Source organism: Tyto alba, unplaced genomic scaffold (assembly GCF_018691265.1).
Source record: "Tyto alba isolate M040663 unplaced genomic scaffold, T.alba_DEE_v4.0 Super-Scaffold_38, whole genome shotgun sequence".
Taxonomy (NCBI): domain Eukaryota; kingdom Metazoa; phylum Chordata; class Aves; order Strigiformes; family Tytonidae; genus Tyto; species Tyto alba.
In genome coordinates this window covers 39,742,237-39,763,804 of record NW_024881313.1, presented here as the reverse complement: position 1 = coordinate 39,763,804, position 21,568 = coordinate 39,742,237, and the positions used below count along the sequence as shown (strand labels likewise).

Here is a 21,568-nt window from a genome sequence, read left to right as displayed (position 1 = left end):
CTGCTTTCCTTTCTAACCCAGCAGCCACAGAGCTGACGCCGGGGAGTCATTAATTAATTAGGCCGGTGTCACTTACAGACTGCTCTGCTGTTCCTCAAGCTGGGCTTTGTGAAGGGGGAGACGCAGGGAGCAAAGTAGCACTCAGAGCTTTTGCCGCTCCCCCAGAGGAAGACGATTCACTCATTAAGACCCTGGCTTTGCATTTTTTTTTTTTTTTTTTTTTTTTTTTTTTTTTTTTTTAAATTTTACAGCTGCCTGACTGATTCCAGCTCTCTTCTTGCTCTTGTTTTTCTCCTGGCCTGTTGAGAATTCTCTTCCCCTAATGAAAAAGGGCGGTAAGCCAAACTGATGCATCATCAGCATCATAGCTACCCTATGCTAGCAGAGTCCGGTGTTACTAGAGATGAGTATTGGGATTTTAAAAGCATCTTTCATCCCTGAAGGATCTTGTGGATATACTGCTACAGTCTGGAAGTTCACCCAGACTTAAGCTGTGAAGGGAGTTGAAGGCAACTGGGATGAGCATGTGCATAGCAGGTTGTAGAAGCTAAAACTGCAGGGCCACCATCTTGGGCTCTGTTCTACTCAAGGGGCTCCAGAAAATGATCTGAATCAGATGGGTAAGGAAAACACAGCTTGAGGGTTTGAGAGAGTGTGGGACTCTAATCTGGACTGTCCTTCCAACAAGGAGCAAAGAAAACCTCCAGCCACAGAGTGAAAAAGTGGGTCAGGAGGAGAGTGACTGGATGAACGAGGTTTACTATATTTTCCCATGCTCATAATTTCTTGTGGTATTCTTTACTGGGAGAAGCCTGGCATTTTAGGCAAGAAAAGCAATGAGATCCAGGAGGGTCTAGTCACTTCTGCTACCGTGTTCTAGCGCTTTCTGAGAACTAAGCACAATTTCAGGAAAAAGAGCTCCATAACAAATTAATATTTTACAAGCTCAAATAGGCAGGCCAGCTTTAAGGTTTGCATTACTGATCAGACTGTGAAGATCAGAGGAGGGTGGGACGATGCCAACACGTGCATTGCTTCGGAGGAAAAGCAGCTGTTCGGTTCTTTGCTGCATTTTGCTCCCTGCAGACCTTCTCAGTGACTGCTTGCTGTGTTCCCATACATGAGATGATGGGAAACTGTGTGCTCGGAATATTGACATAAGAATGAGGTACAGTGGAAAGGGAACGTGGGATGCTGTTGTATGAGGTGTCATCATCAGACAACAGACGGTGGCAGCATTGAGGCAGGGAATTATGCATCTGCCTCAGAAGTTGTGCACCTTGGTCCTCCTTCCCCCTGTGAAAACCCAATCTGGGGCTCTCAGATCCTAAGCAGTGGTTCACTGAGCCGGTTTTAATGTTTTTCAGTTTGATTTTTTAAGGAAATGGGACTTTTGGACATGATACTTTGCTTGTCACTCTCTTCCCTCCACCCTACCTTCCCTCCTGTGGACTTTTAAAATTTTGTTGTCACTTTAATTCAGCTGAAATTGCCCGAGGGATAAAGGTCTGGGAGATACTGAGTTTCTGCGCGTTGAATTTTTTAAAAGGTTTTCCATTGAGTAAAAAAATTGAATCAGTTGTAGTTCTCACGGAAGGAAGGATAGTATGTGGATAATTCTTGCAGGACACCAGAGGATCTATCCTGGGCAGAGATGTTATGACCAGCTGAGCCATGGGGAGCTTTGGTTGGCATCTTGCTAGACACCAGCGAATGCAACCACAGGGCATAAATCCACGGCAAACTGGGCTGCTGGTCCTGCTTCTTCCTTGTAGAAAAACATTGTTGAAGAACTAGTACTAGTCTGTGTAAGAGGAGCTTATGGAAATGCACCTGCTGTGCCCTGGGTCAAACACAGTATAAGCTCGCAAAGCCTCTGGGTTGCTATTTCCAGAGTGCAGTTTATTATTAGTGCCTTGCACATGAGCTGGGAGTTCAACGTTGCTCCCATCCTTTTATCTGTGGCTTCTCAAGAGGTGTGGGGTTTGGGGAGTTTTCTTTTGTTTTTTAATGCACTGAGCAAATTAGACTGTGATTTTCCTGCAGCTGATGGGGAGACATTTCTCTGTGTGCTCATGAACCGGGCCTGCTGTGGCATCAAACTGCTGCTGGAAAACATTTGTGCCAAGTGTTACACAAAAATAGCACAAACAAACCTGATTTTTTTTTTTTTTTCTTTTTTCCAACCTCCAGATTTCTTATTCTATATATGGGTCAGTGTAGCAGAGTGCTTCCTTTAGTTTAAAGGGGAAAAAAAAAAAAAAAAAAGTAGATTTCTGCAGACTCCAGACCTTCTAGCACTTTGTAATTTCATTTCAGCTTCTTTCCTTGGGACAATTTGAAAATACCTGGAGTAGGTCAGAGCAGAATCTCCTGCTGGGATCTTAAATTATAAGATTTAATGCTGGCCTTCTATTCCCTTGATCTTTCAGAGTTTGTTTTGTTTGGTTTTTTTTTTTTTTTTTAAAGTGTGGTTTTTTTTTTTTTTTGTTATGACAAGGAGGACAAAATAACTGTTTGTACCCAAGAATCTACTTCTAATTTGGTGACCTGACCCATTAAGCTGCATATTTTGTAGAGAAAAGAAAAAAGTGTTGCGACACTCCTGAATGTAGCAACAGTGAGGAAGTGGGCTTTGCAGAGAGGGGAAATTGTTGCCTTTTTCCCCACACAGACCTACCAGCAATGACCCCTCACTGGATAAGGTTACTCATGGCCCACATTGCACATGCTGTTATGCACTCACCAATTAGTGGATGGCCACCGATCTCTCAGTGAAACCACAGGCGCTGTTAAGCTTGTCAGCTTCCTATTTATAGCATGCGCCTTTTGGCATCCTCTTGGGAAACAAATGAAACGTGGCTCTTGCTAAACACGTCACGTCGCCAATCGCTGCGGTGCCGGCGTTGCTGCTACGCAAAAGCACGACAACGCTGTTCGGAAGAAAATTGCCGTCTTCATCTGTGAGACTCTGCTCAGTGCAGCAGCAAGAGCCCCAGGGGTCAATCCACCGAAAGGGGATGTGGCTGTTGCTTGCCTCATCTTCTCTCCCCGTCCTGGGGCTTCTTTGCTATCTGCCTGCATTTGGAACGATGGGCAGACAGATGAAGAGCGAAGAAGAGAGCAGGGGAATGTCCTTGCTTTATTCTGGCTTTATTGATATCGATGTCTGCCAAGTAACTAGGATTTCTTAACGAGATTTCTAAGGCAAGTGTCTTTCGTGAGAAGGCCCCTGAAGAGAGAAGTTGTGTGTCCTGCATGTGTTTACATGTAGTAAACCTGTTTGCAGTCACCGTTGATGAAAATCTGAGACCAGACCAGTGGGTAACTTCTGTGTATGTCGCAGCTCCGTTACACCGCTCATTCTGCTGGGTACACACCGTTTCCCTTCCTCTGTGTGCTTCAGAGCACCTTGAAGCCATGGTGATGGGTGCTGTGCAGGGTTACAGCATTTGGAGAGAAATAGCCCTTTGCCATGGAGAACATATGTTCCTGGATGAGTGGGAATAACAGATTTGGGGCAAGATGGAGTGTCTCCTTCCCTGCCCAAGTGTGGTATCATCTCTATCCAACCACCCCCCAAGGATCCCATGGCCTCAACCAAGCAATTCCAGGCTTTCTCTGCTCTCCTTGCTCTTCCCCCTCAACAGCAAGGTCCCAAGCCTATGTTTTTGCCTGCTCTCAGGGGTGTTTGGAGATTTCCAGGGAGACCAGACTCCCAGTTCCCCATCGCTCTTCAGCCCAACCATGAGCAAAGACAGGGAAGCCCCAGGACAGGGGAGGAGACCTGGGATCCAGAAGAGTGAAGAAGCCAGGAGAAGGAAGGAATAAATCTTCTTAAGTACTTTTGCCTGCAGTTTAATCCCCAAAACGTGGTGAAATGTTTTTTCCTTCACCTTTGCAGCTCCCCTTGAGTCATTTGAAGGTTGCCCTCTGTCCCTGCAGACTGTGGCTAGGAAACCTCCTTTGGAGGAGAAGTGCGGAGGCTGCATTTGTTTTCAGCTGGCTCCGTCATAACTTGCCTGCCCTGTGCACAGGAGCACGACAAGCCTTCCCACAGAGCTGAAAGCAAATTCAGAAACACCCCAAATGATTGCCTATGGGGAGCGGCAGCCACATCACCCGTCCACGGCTGCCGTTTCCCTTTAAATTCTCTAAAAGCCATTCAAGTGTTGAGTTGCTCACTGAAATTTAATGTGGAGACTGGCCAAGCGATGGCAGCCTGCCAGGGGTTTCCATGTCTACCAAGAATGTTTTGCAGTGCACCTTGGGAGAGGAGCATTACTTCCTTGAATTTTTTTATTTTTTTTTTTTTTTTCCCCTCCCCTTAAAGTGAGTAAATAAAGCAGCAGAAAAGTTATAGCAGGCAGCTTTCACCACCAGCTCCTCTTTCTGTTCACATGGCTACGTATCCTGGCTGACAGCTCAACCCATGGTAAGATGGACTTTTTGCTCAGGTGGCATTTGGCTGCCGGGAGATGCTGCTAAACAGCTGTTGAAGTGGTCTCGTGGGGGATTGTGGTCCTATTGCAAAAGATTTGGCTCTGTGGCATGATGAAGATCAGGGGGGGTTACAGCTGTGGAAACGGGGTGATGTTCAGTATGTGACAGTGTCTCTCTCCAAAGGTTATTGCTCGGGTATTTTGTAGGGTTAGGAAAGGATGCATCTGTGTTTAAGATGCAAGTCATTTTGGGGAGGCTGTGAAATCAGCAAAATCTCTGCCTCCGTAAAACAGGAATGTTGCTCATTTCCTACTTGCATTGAGGCAAATATTCACAAAATCCCTCCCGGTGCTGATAGGGCATGTGCCGTGGGAGCGAGATATAATGGTGTGATTCACCACCATGCTATGGGACAAGGTGCCTTTGTTTCCCCGGCAGCATGTCTCCAGGCGGTTGGACTCGTTATGTAGCCGACATGCCTCAGGGTTGTAGATGGCTTCCAGCCCAGTGGGACAGGACCTTGCTGTCCCCATTTAGCCACTGAAGGGCGAGGTTGGACACAGCCGGTGTGGTGCTGTGGGATGGTTGCTCAAAGGCAAGGAGAGGGCCACTGGTCTCATGCCACCGCAGAAAGAAGGTCGTTTCCTCCTGGTTTGACAGTGTTGTAGTCACTTGTCATTGCTCTTGCAGCAAAGGTGGATTGCTGGTGGGCTGCCTGGTCTATGCTGCTACCTCAGTGGGGGATTTGGGAACTGGGAGGGATAGGAATGGGGGGAAGACTGAACCAAGACTTGCTCCGCTCTTCAGAGTTGCTCATGTGCTGTCTGGCCCTCGTCATCTTTTCCCATGTTGCCTGTGTTTGAGGAGAGCCTTTCTCAGCCCTCTCAAATCAAATGGTGGCTTTCTCAGGAGGTACCCATAAAACCCATCTGGATGATGGGGAGGGACTGGTCTTGGCCACAAGAAACACCTTATGCATTAAGAAAGAAAATCTAGTTGACTTCTGCTCTTCATCCTCTTTCTGTGAGTCTCTCATCTACATGTAGCTTGGCACCCTTGCTCCTCTTTCATATCTCCACGTGCCAGATGCCTCTGGCTATCGGATTGCTTTGATCTGCTGACTGGATGCATCTGACATAGCTTGCCAAGGAGTGGGAAGAAGGCCTCAGCATTGCAGCTGGGATTGTGCCATCCTGCTTGGAGTGTTTGGAAGAGCCCTGGTAAAAGTCACCGTCTTCCTGCAGTCAAGCACTGTAGACCTCTGTGTCGTTCCCCTGCTGGGACGTTCTGCAGCCCAAAAGACTCATGCAATTAAGTACTTGCTTACCTCACTGGTACCACTTCTCTGCTCCACCTCAGACAAATTTTCATGTCATTCTCAGAGCCAGAAGAGTTGTAATCATTCTGCTACAATGAAAGAGCAATATGATGCGGTTTTTTTTTAATTATTATATAGTTTTCTGGAAACTTATCCGTCCAGCTAATCACTGAAAGGCTCACAGTTTCAGATAACTTTGCATAGAGGAAGAAGCTATTCTGAGCTGAAAGATGACAGCTTGATGTTAACATAAAAAAAGTGCATTTCTTTTTGTCTGTTTTTCTGTTTTCTGGCTTCCTGCATGTATAGCAGCTCCTATGAAAATGGGACTGACTGACAGTCAGTTTTCCTCTTTAGCAAGGCCTTTGGTTAGACAAGCTACCACAGAGCAATAAATAGTTTGGAATCATGAGTCATGTTTCATTCCTGTAACTAAACGGGCATCATGGGTTTATTTAAAAAAAGGCTTCTTTGTTTCTGTGTTTGTTGTTACAGAGAAGTAATCCTCAAGTAAAATCCCAATGGATTCTTGGTCTGGCCAGTTGTCACTGTTGCAGGTAGCTGCTCTGAAGACTGATATTTCTATCTGTTTTCTTCTGTGGAGTAAGAATTAGAATTGCTTTACTGAACAGTAAGCACATCAGTCATGTAACACTATGTGGTACGGTGTCCCAAGGGAGCTTGTGTCTTTGGATATGATGTGGTGCTAGGTATCTTCTCAAAGGGTCTGTAAACCATCTGGGCTTTCCAAAGTTCTGAGAGCAATGGAGCACCCTGACCTTTGGATGGCAGCTACGGCCAGATGGATGGGCATCCTGACCAACCCCTCAAGGTAGAAGCAAGTACCACAGGTCACATGGAGGGGGAGACACCTTGAAATGGTGACCATCCTCATCGTGACCATCTAGTTCTACCTTGGCAGCCTAATCTCCTGTGCTGTGTAGGACAGGGGGAGGATGGGACCAGTTGGTGTAGCTCATGATGCACAGTTTCAGCACCACCTTGTTGCAGCTGGCATTTGTCCAGCAGGCTAAGGAACTGGTACAGCTTGACGAACAGGCACAAGGAGACATGTTACTCTTGGGTACTTTTTGGTCCTTGGATCAGGACCAATGTTTTGTCCCTTACGCTGGTGGCCAGTGTGCTCTGTTTGGTTTTGCCCCTTTCCAGTTCTTTCTTACACTAAAGAGAACCAGGTGCTACATGGTGAAAGCCATCAGCCAATAGCTACTATCTGTCCAGGGTCTTGGCAATGCCTCAGATGATCTTGCATGTTTACAACTTCAAGTTGTAGTGAGTCCTTGATGGCAAGGGACCTTTGGCAATTCTGGTGCTAAGAACTAGGTCTGCCATAGACCAGGAACTGCATGAACATGTCATCAGAGACAGCACCTGGACCAATTGCTGTCTGGTGGAGGAGAGCACAGGTGGAGTGGACTTGCCAAAGGTCATGTAAACAGCAGAGGAAATGGTATTTAGGTCATCTGGCCGCTCAGCTAAGGCTGAAATGTCTAGACTGTGCACACTTCCAGGGATTAACTCTTGACTCTTTGAGCTGAGAGCCTGTGTGGGATCAATACTGTGGCATTTGGTTTGCATCTGAGCTCTCTGTCTTGCAGACACCAAGACTGGAGGTCTCAGGAAGAGTCAGTCTCTTAACTTTGTACAGGGCTTTCCTACGGAAGGAAATGAGTGTGGTAAGGAAAGATGTTGAGTCCATACTACTGTATTTTTCGTGCCTTCTCTCCTTATGCTTATTCTGTGTCTGTCCTGCTCCTGACCAGTCTTGTGCTGCAATCTGTCCCTGGTCTTGTCTGATTGTCAATCTCCATCTCACATGGACAGGAATACAGATGCAGATGTGCGACTGCAGTGCTTGTTACCTGAATTCTTCTGTGCATCCTGACGAGTCTGGAGAATTTCTAGAAGTGTTTGATTTCTATACTGGTTTACTGCGGGTAGCTCAAATGTAGAAAACATGTCTGTGCCCATTGTTGATCCCAGTTTCTTGTTGCTTGTTTTCTAGTCACTCCTCCCTTGCATGCCTTTCTTACCCTTTAGGGAAAAGGGCTCGTGTTGCCTCAGTGAAAAGAACCAGGACAAGTTTGATTATCAAGAAGATTGTGAAACTTCTTTTGCATGAGATATGAATAATTGCACACTTAGCTCCTGTTCCATGCATAGTTTCCCAATGGCATGCACAAATACTCTGCTTCTGGGCTTGCAAGGCACATGAGTTAAAGAGTATGTGCTTGGATCAGACACCTCTATGTTACAGTCCCCTGGTGAGAGAATCAGAGTATTTCAGCTTGTTGATCCTGTCTGGGGTGGGTGCTGTGTCAGATCCTTAGCTGCCTAAACCATAACAGATCCAGTGAGGTCCCAGCTTCTATGAATGCCCCACACCTTGTCAAAGCCTCAGATGGTCCTGTGGCAAGGCAGCAGAAATGCCAAGTTGCTGCTGGCTGGGATTATAGGCTTGGTCCATCTTAGATTTGCATTGCCTCCTCCATCTCCCAGCTCAGTCCTCTTTTCCTTGAAACTGATGTGCATCTGAAACTCCTTAAGGGGTAAAGGAAGATGCTGATTTTTTAAAAATAACTTTGTGGAAGGAAAAAAAATTCCTTATATGGGGGCTGCTAACAGAAGAAGGACACAGAGATGCTCGAGCGGGGCCAGAGGAGGCCACGAAGATGCTGGGGGGGCTGGAGCAGCTCCCCTGGGAGGCCGGGCTGAGAGAGTTGGGGGGGTTCAGCCTGGAGAAGAGAAGGCTCTGTGGGGAACTTCGAGCGGCCTCCCAGGGCTTAAAGGGGGGACAGGAAAGGTGGGGAGGGACTCTGGATCAGGGGGTGGGGGTAGGATGAGGGGGGACGGTTTTAAACTGGAAAAGAGCAGATTTATGTTGGACATAAGACAGAAATTCTTCCCTGTGCAGGGGGTGAAGTGCTGGCCCAGGGTGCCCAGAGCAGCTGTGGGTGCCCCCCTCCCTGGAAGGGTTCAAGGCCAGGTTGGACGGGGCTGGGAGCACCCTGAGCTGGGGGAAGGGGGCCCTGCCTGTGGCAGGGGCGTTGGGACTGGATGGTCTTTAAGGTCCCTTCCAAGCAAAACCATTCTAGGATTCTGAGAAAAGAAAGCTATATGAAACTAGGATTTGTGCTAGGAGGAACTATCTTTTGTTGGAGCAAAAAAAAACAAACCCAAACATTTATTTTTCTCACATCTTCAAGCAGCCTCTACCTAGGGGTAACCAGGAGCTGAGATTTCACTGAGTAATGCTGTGGGAATGGGAGGCTGCAGGTTGTTTGCTGCTGCTCTGGGAAATGCTTCATTAAACCAGTATCGGAGCTGGTATAGTCAAGGATATTCTTGTAACTGAATGAGTCATAAAGCAGCTATTTCCAGAATGGTTGGTTCTCGTAACATGGGGTGGTCCTGGTGATAGAAAGATGTGCCGGCCAACAGAGCTGATTCAGCATCACTGGCCACAGAATTCAAAAATTTGCCTGGGACCTAGTTTCAGCAGAGGAAACTGGGCTATAAATAAGTTCTGATTAAAAAAACAAACAAACAAAACAAAATTTCCTTGATGGAAAAGGCAACTTGTTTCAGGGAAGCTGTATTTAGAGGAAATCACAAGGGTTGTGAGACACTTGACTGTAAGGGTGGTGAGACACTGGAACAGGTTGCCAAGAGATGTTGTAGATCCCTCATCACTGGATGTGTTCAAAGTCAGGTTGGACAGATCTTTCAGCGACCTGATCTAGCAAAAGATGTCCCTGCCCATGTCAGGAGGGTTGGACTACATGATTTTTAAACATCCCTTCCAACCCAAACCATTCTGTGATTCTATGAAAGGAGGCGTTTTCTCACAAGGTACAAATTGGGGTGAGATTTGGTGGAGGTTTCTGTTCGGATGGTTAAAATGCCTAAGCAGGAAGAGCAAGGTGAACTCTTTGCCTTAGAGGTTGCTTGATCAAATTTAGTTTGGTATTTCTAGGGGGGGTAAATGGTTGTAGTTGTCATGGGTGGTTGAATGTCAATTTGCTGTGCCATCTGTGTAGGGGAAGGCCTCTTGGAGACAGCATGTTCATTGGTGTCACTGTACTGCATATCCTTTGAGTAGATGTTTCTAGGGACAGTGTTAAGCCTAGTTTGAAACCATGTTCCCCAGAGTGACACATGCAAGCATAGGAAACAAAGATTTAAAACTGAGGTCGAGCAGGAGAGCAAAACATAAAGTCTGAACCACCTGATATTGCTGTCTATGGACAGATGAATACCAGTAGCATTCCCTAAGCTCCTGGCTTAGAGATGGTATCACGTGCTTTGTGTTTAAGATCTGTGGCTGCAGATAGCCAGCAATAATTTAATTAATAACGATCTGGTCAGATAATGGGAGAGAGACCCAGAGCTGATAGGGAAGATTTCTACAGACTTTTGTAGAAAACTGCCGTGTTTTATTTAAAAAAAAACTTTCAGTAGAAGCTTAGTTCTCACAAAAGTTCAGGTGTAGACTCCTTTTTTTTTTTTTTTTTTTCCAAAATAAAAGCTGCATCTGTCAATGTGTGACTGATTTTTTTTTGTTGTTTCTTTTTTACAATTTAAATCTCTCAGGTCTACTTTCTTTTATTTACTTCAAGTTTTGAAACCAACAAGTTCCCAAGATCAAAACAGGACTTTTTCTCTTCCGATTGATCAGGATTAAAACTTAGCTGCTTGCAAAATATGTCTTTGGCTATATATATTTTTTTTTTTTCCCCCCTTTCTTCCCCTCCTATCAAAGCAGGATGGGGAACCAACTGCAGTATTATGAGAATCACGTTTCATGCACAGCCTTGGTGCTCTTTAAATGTCTTTGTCCTCATCACTGTCTTGTCTACTGCAGAAATGTTCTAGACAGCAGAGAGCTACTGACACTTAACCTCTATCAGTCTTTACCTGAAGAAATACTGTCTATACAATATGGGTGATGGACTATGCTGTGTCTCGCCCTCCATATCCAACCCAGACCTAATCTGGTTTTAAAGGCTGGATTTAAAGGTGTCCACAGTGTGGTGACGGTTCCCATCGTGGATGAAGAGGACTCAGAGCGGTTCTAGCTCTAGGATGGCTTGGTGGTTGCTCAAGTGGCAGCAAATTACTACTGTTTTTCACCCAGTGTTTTAAGGCAAAGCAACAAGAATTCAAGTTGTAACTGTTGGCAATCTGGTAGCTGCTGCACAATCAGCTGAGTTGTCCATGTAATGGGCACAGGTTAGATGATGGTGGGAAATGTCCTGGTCTGAAAGCTGGAGGTCTTATCTGTGTTGAGGACAGCACGTAGGAGGCAGGAATGTGAAGCTGTTCAGATGAAGATAAAGAAAAATCCTGGCTGTTTGGTTTGCTGTTGGAGGCATCCAAAGGAGAAAGGGTGATAAGGGCTGTGGAGAAGTGGGAGACAAGGAAAAGCTGCAAATGAGTAGAAGCGTACTGAGAACTGGGTTGTACAGATCATGACTTGCTTTGTCCACATCCAGGAGAGATGTCTCAGTGTTGAAAAGCAGAGGTGCAAACATCAGGACTTGGGGCTTCTGCTGCTGTTCATTGGGGTTAAGTCTGAGAAGGAATCTGGAGCTCTCAGGCTGAACGTGACGTTTGTTCAAATTCTGAGCATTTTGGGAAAACTATCCGAGTGACTGGAAACAGTGTTCTGATGAGGAGAAACATAAGCAGAAGTAAAAAAGATTTCCCAAACCAAACCGTTACAGCCCTCCATGTTAGCACAGTTTCAACACAGCTTTACCAGACTGGATTTAAAAAAGAGTAACGGGGGAAAACATTAATCCAAAGCACGCACAACAAGCCATTTGACCAAAACTGTACAGAAACAAGCCACAATGTTGAGCTCGGGGCCCAGAACCAAATCCACTCAGTGGGTTGAACCAGAACACCTTAAATGTAAGGTGGGTTCTCCAGTGTCCATCTCTCGCAGCATGGAGCAGAGGTCCTAAGCCTCTCATGCAATGCTGCAGGGGAGCTGGAGATCCCTAAGCCTTCGTGCTCAATAGGGAAATGCTCAGCACTGGGACCTCTGAAACCCTTACGCCTTTCTGGAGGGTAGGCACTATCATAAGCTCTGCCAGGATGCAGCCTTCATCTATCTAGATAGGGTCTGGAGGCTGGAAAGTCCTCCTGGGTTCAAGCACCTATGCAAATACTTCAAAAAGACTTGAGGTGCCTCTCTGCCATCTAATCCCTTGTGGGTGTCCACTTCCTCAGGACACGTAAAATCTGATTTAATTCCAAATTTTGGACTGGAAGAAAATGGTCTGTAATTGTGTTGAAGTCCTGATCCCCAGCTCTTTGACTTCGCAGCTTGCAGAGCAGGTAGGAGGCCGGCAGCGAGCTCATTGCTCACCCATCCTTTCCATTCCCCGACTACATCTTTCCCTGGTATGTTCCCTGCTGTGTATAAGGATTGCTGCTCTGCCTGCCTCTGCGGTGTAAACCATTGTGTTGAGGCAGACAGTGAGTTATGGGCATGTCCCTCTTGGAAAAGATTCCAAGAGTCCAGGAAAGTGGGAAGGAAGTCAACACAATAGAAGATCCTCGCCAAACAAAAGGTGATTGAGGCATCTCTTGTCTCCTGTTACACCCTGAGCATCCTCGCTATAGAAACCAACTTGTCCTGATCCCTCAGCCCGCAGTAAGTTCTAGTAGTTTGTAAAAGTCCTTGAAATCATACAGCCGGGGAGGAGGGAAGCTGCTGAGTCGTAACATGTTGGAGCGGCTGGGAAAGAATGGGGCTTTGTTATTGCTCTTCAGCATGCTCTGAAGCAGAATGGGAGGGCATGGGGCTTTTGTCAGGCAGCGTATCTACTTTTTCGGATGCAGAGAGCGAGTGCATGGTGGCGATTGCTGCTCTGACAAAACACTCGTGGGAATTTGCCGTAATTGGTGACCAACTGGAAAAATCCTTTGGTGCTTTAGGAGATGGGGTGGTGGCTGAGTTCCAGTAGATGGGCGGCTGGGGAGGACTCTGGGTGCTCCTGATATATGGACTTGGGGGTTTGGGGTTTTTTAGTTTTGTTTTAGAAGGAGGGGAAATAGTTTATTGCTGGCTGAGGTGTAGCAGAAGACAGACTTTGCATGCGTGGTATGCCAGCTGTCACACGCTCTCAGCGGCAGGCTCTGAATAGCAGGAAACATCCCATTTCCCAGGGTTTCCGTCTGTGACCTACAGCAAGTGCAGAAGTCACATGAGGGGAGAGACTGGCAGAGCAAGGAGAAAAAGCACAGCAGCTTCATTTGGCAAGCTGCTATGGGAATGCACTGTAGGTGAAAAGGGATTAGAGCTGAGAAACGCCCTCGCACAAAGGAAAACACATCCCGTCCTTTTCCTTTTCAGTTTCCTGTATTTTATGTTTCCCCAACACAGGAGCTGCAAGAATATAGATCACAAAACGTTTTGTCCTTTTAAAAATGCAAATAACAAATAATTGCTTTAGAAACCCTATTTGCCCGGGTTTCGTAACTGTCTCTCTGGGCTCTGTGGGTGTCTCATCTAATGAACAGGCCCAGGTCTGTGTTTCAGCAAACGAGGCGGCTAGACGTGGGAGGGAGAGGTGGGAGGGGAGAGCGGCGGCTCTGGCCGAGTATTTCAGGACTCAGAAGCTCAGAGGAGCTGCTGCCGTAGCATTTACCACGGGAGAATTTTAATTGGCTGCCTCATGCAAGGTACGTTGCTCTACACACCGGTTGTTTTGGGGTTTTGTGATCACTGTTCGTTGGTTGGTTGTTTTCCCGTTGATCCTGAGGCTTAGTTTTCTGTCTAGCCATGTACTGCAGGAGGGGGGTCAGATCAGCCTTAGCAGGCTGAAGGGATTGTTGAAGGTAATATGCTATAAGTAAAAGTCCTGAGGCAGAGTAAAGTTTGGGAGTATTTTCTATCGGTAGAAATTTTACCTGTGCAAGGGACCAAAGGTGTGGAGTGCGTTCTCCTGAAGTGTAAAATTGACTTGCATGCACCCCTGTGCTTCATCTAGACAACACACTGGCCTTGCATAAAGAAGGTACGTTGTCTTTAAGTTATTTAATTCCCAGAGTGGTCTAGTAATGTGGCGTTAAACCCTCTGCTTGCTCTCACCTTGTGTTTTCCAGAAAGGGATGCTGGAGAAGTCCCGCTCCTCCAGGCAGCTGCCTGAAGCTGTGTGTGCTGGGGCTTGTTCCTGTTTTGAGGGAGGGATTTTCCACCCGTGCCAGGCAAGCAGGCAGCCTCACCTGGCAATCCAAGCCTGATGAAGTAAGGCTGGAAACTGTGCATTCATGCAGGGATTGCACAGCTTGCCTGAGAAACCAATACCCAACTAATTAGTCAGGGCAAAAGAGGCTGATAAACTCGCCTGGGTTTCTGCAAGGGAGGGAAGCAGTCAAAAGCTTGCAGGTGTCTTAGGTGTTAAGTGAAAAGTCTGGGTCAAAGGCCCAATTATAGGGGAACAGTAACACACTTAAGACTTTTCAAAAGTAACAAACAACTATGTGTTTAGAGCCAGAAGAGGAGGAGCTGCAAATCACAGGAGGGACTGTTTTTAAACTTTAGCTTAGTTTAATTTGGACTTGAACCAAAGCTGTGTTTCTTTGTCTGTGGAAATTTCCTATGGCCTGGAAGCTTCCTAGACCTTTGCAGCTACTCCCTGAACTTGGTAGTTTCATTACTGCTACTGCAGTGATTTAAATTCCCAATGAACTGAAAGATAAGATTTTTGAGGATTTACAGGGAAACTAGGCAGAATTGTCCCTCAAGACCCTGCCTTCAATTTAGTAATGCATCTTGGAGGGAAACAGCATCAGCAAGTTCAAGAGGGATAAAATAGGTTCCAGAACAACTGGTCCATAGGCAGATACGAGGAGTAGGCTTGCACGTTTTGAGATTCATAATGTGACAGTTGGTTGTTGGGGGAATACAAGAGGAATGAACCTCAGAAAATGGCCAAGCTTATATTTGTTCTCTAAATAACAGCTTTTATTCTTGCTGCCAGACTAGCTAGACCACTGGCATGACCTGGTCGGATATTGTTTACATTCCTGTTGAATTGGACAGGGCTCATGCAAAGTGCTTTAGGCTCAACAAACAGGAATTTTCTTGTGAAACAGTGTTGTCAGAGCTTTGACCAGCTCTTCAGGTCATCAAAAGACCTGGGTTTTGGCAGTCAAAGCGTGTCAGTGAACTGTGGCGTCTCAGAATGATGATCAGAGGTTAGGAAACACCAGTGACTCTTGCAGGTCTGTCCTGCCTTCAGTGGCTTGTAATTTGTCCTCCAAGAGCACCTGAAGGGCTTGATGAAGCACTAGAAGCTTCTTACTATGCTCAGTCTTTGGTAAAGGCCTTGGGCACTAGAGGAGAGGGGAAGAAAAATTTGGCAGTTCTTTGGTCAGGATTGTTGTTAATGCTCCCGGACTCTGTTTGAGTTTAAGGAACACAAACAGAAAGCAGAGAAGTTCTGGGTGCAGATTAAACTAATCCAAGTAAGTAATTTTTTTTTTTTTTTTTTTTTTTTTTTTTAATCCATTCTTATTCTTTCATATGGACTTCAGTCCTGCCCTGTTTCTGGCAGGTATTGGGGATGCTGTGACGTGCCTAGGCTTTACATGGGTCACTTGGTAGGGCAGATCTGGGAGGTTTTTCTAAGTGGCATTTTGTAGTGACACATTGTTAGCTTTTGGACATTGCCTTTAGCATAAGCAAGCATCTGTGAGACAGGAAGAGAGTCAAGTAGTGGTGTCAAAAGGCAGGTCAGCTAGAGAATGGATCCAGAGCCTCACTTGTGAATATTTGGTGGAGCCAGCCATCTCAAAAGTGGTTATCGTCACAGTTTTATGATGATTTTCTGCCTTTTAACACAAAGGAAGTGAAATCTCTTCTGGTCCTACTCAAGTTCTGGAGGTGCTGAGTGTAGAGGATGGTTCAGGTGGGTGATGTTAGTGCACGTTGAACTCCATCTCAACTGTGAAGTAGTTCTGCTACCAGCTCTCCCATTGTCCCGGGAGACATTCCTCTGCTATTGTTTGTGCCTCTGAATTGGTTTCCAGACTGTAATTCAGACTGATGCTCAGGGTCTGACTCAAAACTGCTTCGATGTAGATCGTAACGCATATTCTAAACCCCAGATGTGTAGCGCTCTGTCACTTTTCTTGGGTTTTGAGGCCACGCTGAAACCCCATTTGCTTTGGAAAAACAGAGTAGGCATACTGAGAATATGAGGCCAAGGGAGGAGAGCTCCTGCTCCCAAAGATGCTACCAGAGCTGTGACACAAAAGTTGTCCCTAGCTGTTATCTTCTGTCTTTCCCGTATTTCCACTGCAATGGAGAATGATGGAGCTCTCTCTTCTCATGATCTCCTTTTCTCTGCTGCCTCCAGACAACCTGCAGTTGTTTCAGGTTTGTCTTGGAGTTTCATCCCATAACCCCATGTCATTCTGTGTTGCATATGAGTTGCTGGGTCAAAATAGTTATGCTGCTGCATGCGTAAGCTGCTTGTAAGTGATAACGATAATGATAATGGGAGCTACAAGGCCATGGGGAATTAAGCCACTAAGTAAACATCATCTCATCTCACCTGTGGGCCTTGCTATTTGCTACTTGCTTTGCTATTTGCAAAGGCTGAATGATATCCTTAATTGTGGTGAGAGTGATCTTCTCTAGACTTAGTTGTCAACAAGTAAAGGGTCTTATTGAGCTGTTTAATTCTGTAGCTAGTGGAGAGAGACCAGGTATGCTCAAAGGTTCACTCATCTCACTAAGGCTGGATTCAACTGAGCTTCTCATGTGCCTCTTTTCGGTTACAATGGGTGTAAGCTTCAGACACCCAGAAAGGGCAGACAGATGTTGTCCTTTTTAAGTCAACTAGAGGTTTACAGTTGATTTTATTTGGCTCAGGAACTTCTAAGGAAAGGACATGAGCTTCCAATTTGGGTTTGGGGAAGAAAGAAAAATAGCTGGGTCAGATAGAATTTGTGTAAAGCTTTTATGTTCACTGTTTATATATTTTTTTTTTTTAAAGATAAAAACACACTCCCTTCCCCCCCACATAGCTTCCTGTTTTTCCTGTTTTTCTGTGTTAAAGACAGAAAGACAGAAGTTGGGGGGGGGGGGGGAGGGAGGAGGGCGAGTTCTCCTTGGGTTTGAAAAATCAATTATGCAGATTTAGTGCTTTCTGAAGAGAGCACAGAATACTTGTTTGGCCCTTCGTAAGCTCCTGGCCACACACAGCTATCCTGAATTTGCTTAGATTTTAACATGGTAGATATTTTGACAACCTTGCATTGTATCATCTTTCAGTGCTTGAGGTCCTGTCATGCAGGTGACCAACAAGCAATTGGCATGAAATCAGCAATATCAAGCCAGGTTATCTCACCTCTCATAATGCAGAAGAACATGCCTGGAGAAGAACACCACAAAACCTAGGAAGGGTTGTAGTAATACTGCTTCCACATGTGCTTTTTGCCTCCTCAGGGGCTTCCTGAGCTGGAGTTGATGCTTTTGTTTTTATTAGCTTTCAATTGAGTTTTCCTCCATGAACTCGTCTAACTGCTTTTGAATGCGTGTATAGTATTCGCGTAGCAACAACAGACTCTTGTGGCTGTGAGTTCCATGGCTTAATTAGACGTGGTGAGGTCAAATGTCCTGATGTTCATCCTGAACTGGCCCCATCGCTTGTGAGTAGAGGTGGTTGCCCTGTGCTCCAAATGTTTGTTGTGTGGCCTCGTCTGTGCATGAACCTGGACTGACCAAAAACCTGAGGGTCTTGTGTTCATGGTGGGAGTCTTGATGAATCTGTTCATTTTCTTGTGTGTTTTTAAGCTCTGCCTACCGACTTTCATTGCTGTCGGGCTCAGCAATTTCCCTTTGTAAAGAAAATGTTGAACCAGACCCTGCCTAGTTCCTTCACATGCTGGCATTGGCACACTCTCTGTACCCCATGCTAAAGCCTAATCCAAGTAACTGCTACCTCTGTTCTTCTCTTCCTCCTTATTTTGCTGCTAACGGCTGTCTTGGGATTTGGAGTTTTATTGTCTTTCTGCCCTGTTTATTCTCAATTACCTCTTAACTCGCACACTGTGTGTTTCTGTCTGCTTACAAGGTGGCTCCGGTAAGTAGAACACTAATTCATCCCGAGTCGTGACCATCTGAGGCCTGAGTGGAGTCTGAATGGGAGAATTTGCTCCAGCGTGTTGGTGTTGGCTAAACAAAGTCTGGAATTGTTTTTCCACATGACAGAATGGTCTTTGTCCTGGCCTGAATGCAGACTCAGCTGGAGCGTGACACAGGAGGGGGGAAACGCGATTAGGATGCATGAGGGTACTCGGCCCCTGGAGAAAAGCAGCAAAGGTTGGGACAGAGAGAGGAGCGACTGTCTTGGTGTTGGTCACCAGAGTTTGACCCCGTGGCCTAAGGAGCTCCTGAGTTTCTGGACTCTGAGCTGGCACTACTTCTTGAATGAGCAGATCCCACCCTGCTTCTGGTCATGTTTATGTGCTGGTACGTTAAACTATGCTGGGGAATGGATGATCCAGGTTAAAAAGTAATCTGGCAAAGAAGGCTTATGTCCATGGTCCAAACTCAAACAATCCTTCCTCTCCCCTTGCACCCCTTATGACTAACACTTCATGCTAATCTATTCCCCACCCACAAAAAAAAAAAAAAAAAAAAAGAAAAGAACAACAACAAAAAAAAAAAAAAAACAACCAACCAACCAAAAAAACCCCAAACCAACACACACAAAAAAAAAGCCACCAATTTTTCATCATATTAATCATGATTATACAGATATTGAGCTGGCCAAGAGGAGGACACAGATAGTTATATCTGTGTTCATTGTGGTTTAAGGTCACAAGATTTGTCTGTTACGTCACGCACTGTGAAGTGATGTGATGGAAAGTGCAGGCCTGTATTAACTCAGTCTGACAATAAACTTTTAATGAGTTTATCTGCTAAGTTCTGAGGGAGAAACTCCCTGCTGGCAACTTTTATGCAGAGCTGCATATTATTCTGCCCTGTAATGTGCATCCTTTAGAGCTATACACTGCTTGGGGAAAGACATAATGCTCATGCAAATGGTGAGTGGGTTATGAGCAAGGGAGGAGTTCTGGGCATCTAGAATACAGCCTGGCAAGAAGAGAGGTTTAAATTTGAAATGTTTTAAGCTGTATCCTGCAGCAAAGTGGAGGGGAATTTACCAGTCCAAGTGTAAGTTCCCATGTTCTATATTGCATTCTTAGATGGTTTTAGAAGCTTCAGTTAAAAGCAACACCATTGGTATCATGAAAGTGGCCTAGAGAGTGAAAAGCAATATCTGAGGAAGAGTTTCAGGTCTATCCTGACAGAGAAGTATCTTTAGTACCTCTTGGCTTCCATTTGGAATGCTTTTATTTAATTCTGAACTAGAGCTTGAATTAAAGCAGCTTTATCCCTGCCTCTGCAAAGATGATGTATTCACTTGACACGGGCAGTAGTAGGCAGGTACTTCCTCAGCAATAACTCCACTGCCTCTCAAAGGACAGGGAAAGGAAAACTTGGCCAGTTTGAGGACTGCATGTGACAAAATGATGGACTGGCCTCATTTCTGTGGCAGTTGGTAGTAGAAAGATTATGAACTGCAAGAATGGATGAGACTGGAAGGGCTGCAAAGGCGCAATGCCTTTTAGGATGGCTGATGCAGGGAAAGAGAAGAGTTAAGGAGGGGAGGGGATACAGGAAACATGGTGGTGGCATTTACATCCCACCTGGTTTAGTATTAAAATATCCTAAGCACTCCCTAAATCTGGCATCGTTCATAACAGGCTTCTTCCATCGGAGAAGTGTTTTGGTTGACTGATAATCTTGACTTCAGCACGGAGGGGCATTCGCAGAGGAAGATGGAAAATGAATAGTCCTTCTGTGGATGTTCAGTTTGTTCCTTAGTGTACAGGGGCTGATAAGATTGTTTGACTAGATGTGAGTTTCCATGAGAGACTTTGTGTCACATCTGAAATCTATGGGGCTTTCCAGACATTTTCCTGGTGGAACAGCTGCCTCAGAGCTACAGACTCCAAAGTAGAAAGGGGTTCTATGCAAAGCTGACAATGAGGCTGTTGCAGAGGAAAATATGTGACGCGGTTATGATTTAGTAACAATTTAAGGTTATGGTTGTTGTACCACCACAGAGGCTCAGCATTCCACCAAAATGTCTCTTTGCTTGGTTTCCTATCTGTTTCACCCACTCTTCTGGAAAATTCCTGAAAGAGGGTATAACAACCTGTTGTGGCTCCTCGGGACATGTATTTTGTTTCTGAAATGTGCATTTAGCAGCTTTGGACAGATCCTATTGAGGATAAATATTCCCCCTGATGACACGGGCTGCTCCCATCTATTAGATGCTCATCAGCCACTTAGGTTGCTATTGGCTGCTGCATCACTATTTTTTCTGCCTTCATTGTCACACTCAGCAGACAGACCAAGAACGTGACAAGCCACAGAGATCTCGTGACTCCTACAGAAGTTGTTTCTCAAGGTCTTTTTCCTGTTTCTAGACGAGTACTATTGTGTGTCCCTTCTCTACAGACCCATGCAGTATAGATTTCTTGTACCTTCATTTAAGGAGAATAAATAGATGTGTCTCATACATTGGAAAATGTTCTCCTAGGGCGATCTCATTCCTCATGGGAGCCTGAAGCAGGCTGGTGGTTGTTTTGTTCTGCCAGCAGAAGTCTCCATCCTCAGAGGCCATAGACTTTCTGACTTTGCACATAAAACCAGACGCTGTCATGCTACGTGCAGCTAGAGGACCCTTACTTAGAGGTGCGCCTCCTTCAATTCTGGCCATCAGGAGTGCACCATCTTCAAAAGTCTCGACTCCCTAGCAGCAGAGCCATGCATGAAGAGCAGGCTCAAACCATGTGAACAGGCTCCAGAGTGGCTCTGCTTAAGCTTGCCTGGCCCTTTGTGGAGCAAACACACAATTATGAAACCACGGAGTTGTGTGAAAGCTGCGTCCGAGCTGGGGGAAGACAGCATGTGACAGCCCTGGGTTTCTGCTCAGCATTCCCATCATGCAGCGGCGTGCAGCAGCACTGCAGTTCACATTCAGTTTTCCATACAAGACAATGCACAACATGACCTCCGTGTGAGCTTGGACAGTACCAGTTGTTTCCTTTGTCTTCTGTGGCTGAGCCAGTGTTGGTTTTATTTACTAGGTGATGAACTTCAAATCTTCTTTGCCTCAGTGTGTTAGCAGTCACAATTGCGAATAGAACTTATCTACACACAGCAGATAAGCAGGCACTTCTTTATTCCAGCGCTGGGGAACACAGGGGATAACTCCGCCAAAGACGTGTTCGCTGACAGGTACAAAGCACAGCATATTTATACACTTTTTCAGCAGAGTCATAGTTACATAAGATCAATAAATTCATAACGTTTAAGTTGACCTTAATAATGATTGGCTTTCCGTTACCTCACCTTATCTATATTCCTATTTTACAGAAATCATTGGTCATCTTTACTGATTGATTTAAATAGAATGGGGGGAGGGCAATGATTAGCATATTCATGTTATTTCCTGGAAATTATTATCATATGCAAATGTCTCTAATGCATGCGTGGTTATACTGGACGGGGGTCCTCTGGTGGTCGTCGATAGTCTTCATCACTCTGTCAGTTGATTGAACTCCATCCCTGCGCATGCTCACTCCATCTTTGGTTAATGTTCACCTCTCCCTTGGCCGATCTTCCCAGCCAAGCCAGTTTTCCTCTGGTACCTATTGTTTCAAGTCAAGATCCATAACCAGCAC

The 21,568-nt window shown here is 45.6% G+C and overlaps 1 protein-coding gene across 8 annotated transcripts in view; it reads left to right on the top strand.

The window, feature by feature from the left end:
- The first annotated feature begins 4,351 nt into the window (after positions 1-4,351).
- The window catches only part of ALS2CL (ALS2 C-terminal like), a 48,110-nt gene continuing 30,893 nt past the window's right edge, over positions 4,352-21,568 (top strand). For 3 of the 8 annotated variants that reach the window (XM_033011733.2, XM_033011709.2, XM_033011743.2), the window contains exon 1: positions 4,352-4,435. In XM_033011733.2, coding sequence (XP_032867624.1) covers positions 4,433-4,435 — 3 coding nt within the window. In that variant the 5' untranslated portion in view covers positions 4,352-4,432. Of the gene's footprint in view, positions 4,436-7,449; positions 7,459-12,428; positions 12,447-13,383; positions 13,478-18,260; positions 18,279-21,568 lie in introns of those variants that run through there. The other 5 variants (XM_042801826.1, XM_033011723.2, XM_033011752.2 and 2 more) reach the window with 5 other exon arrangements.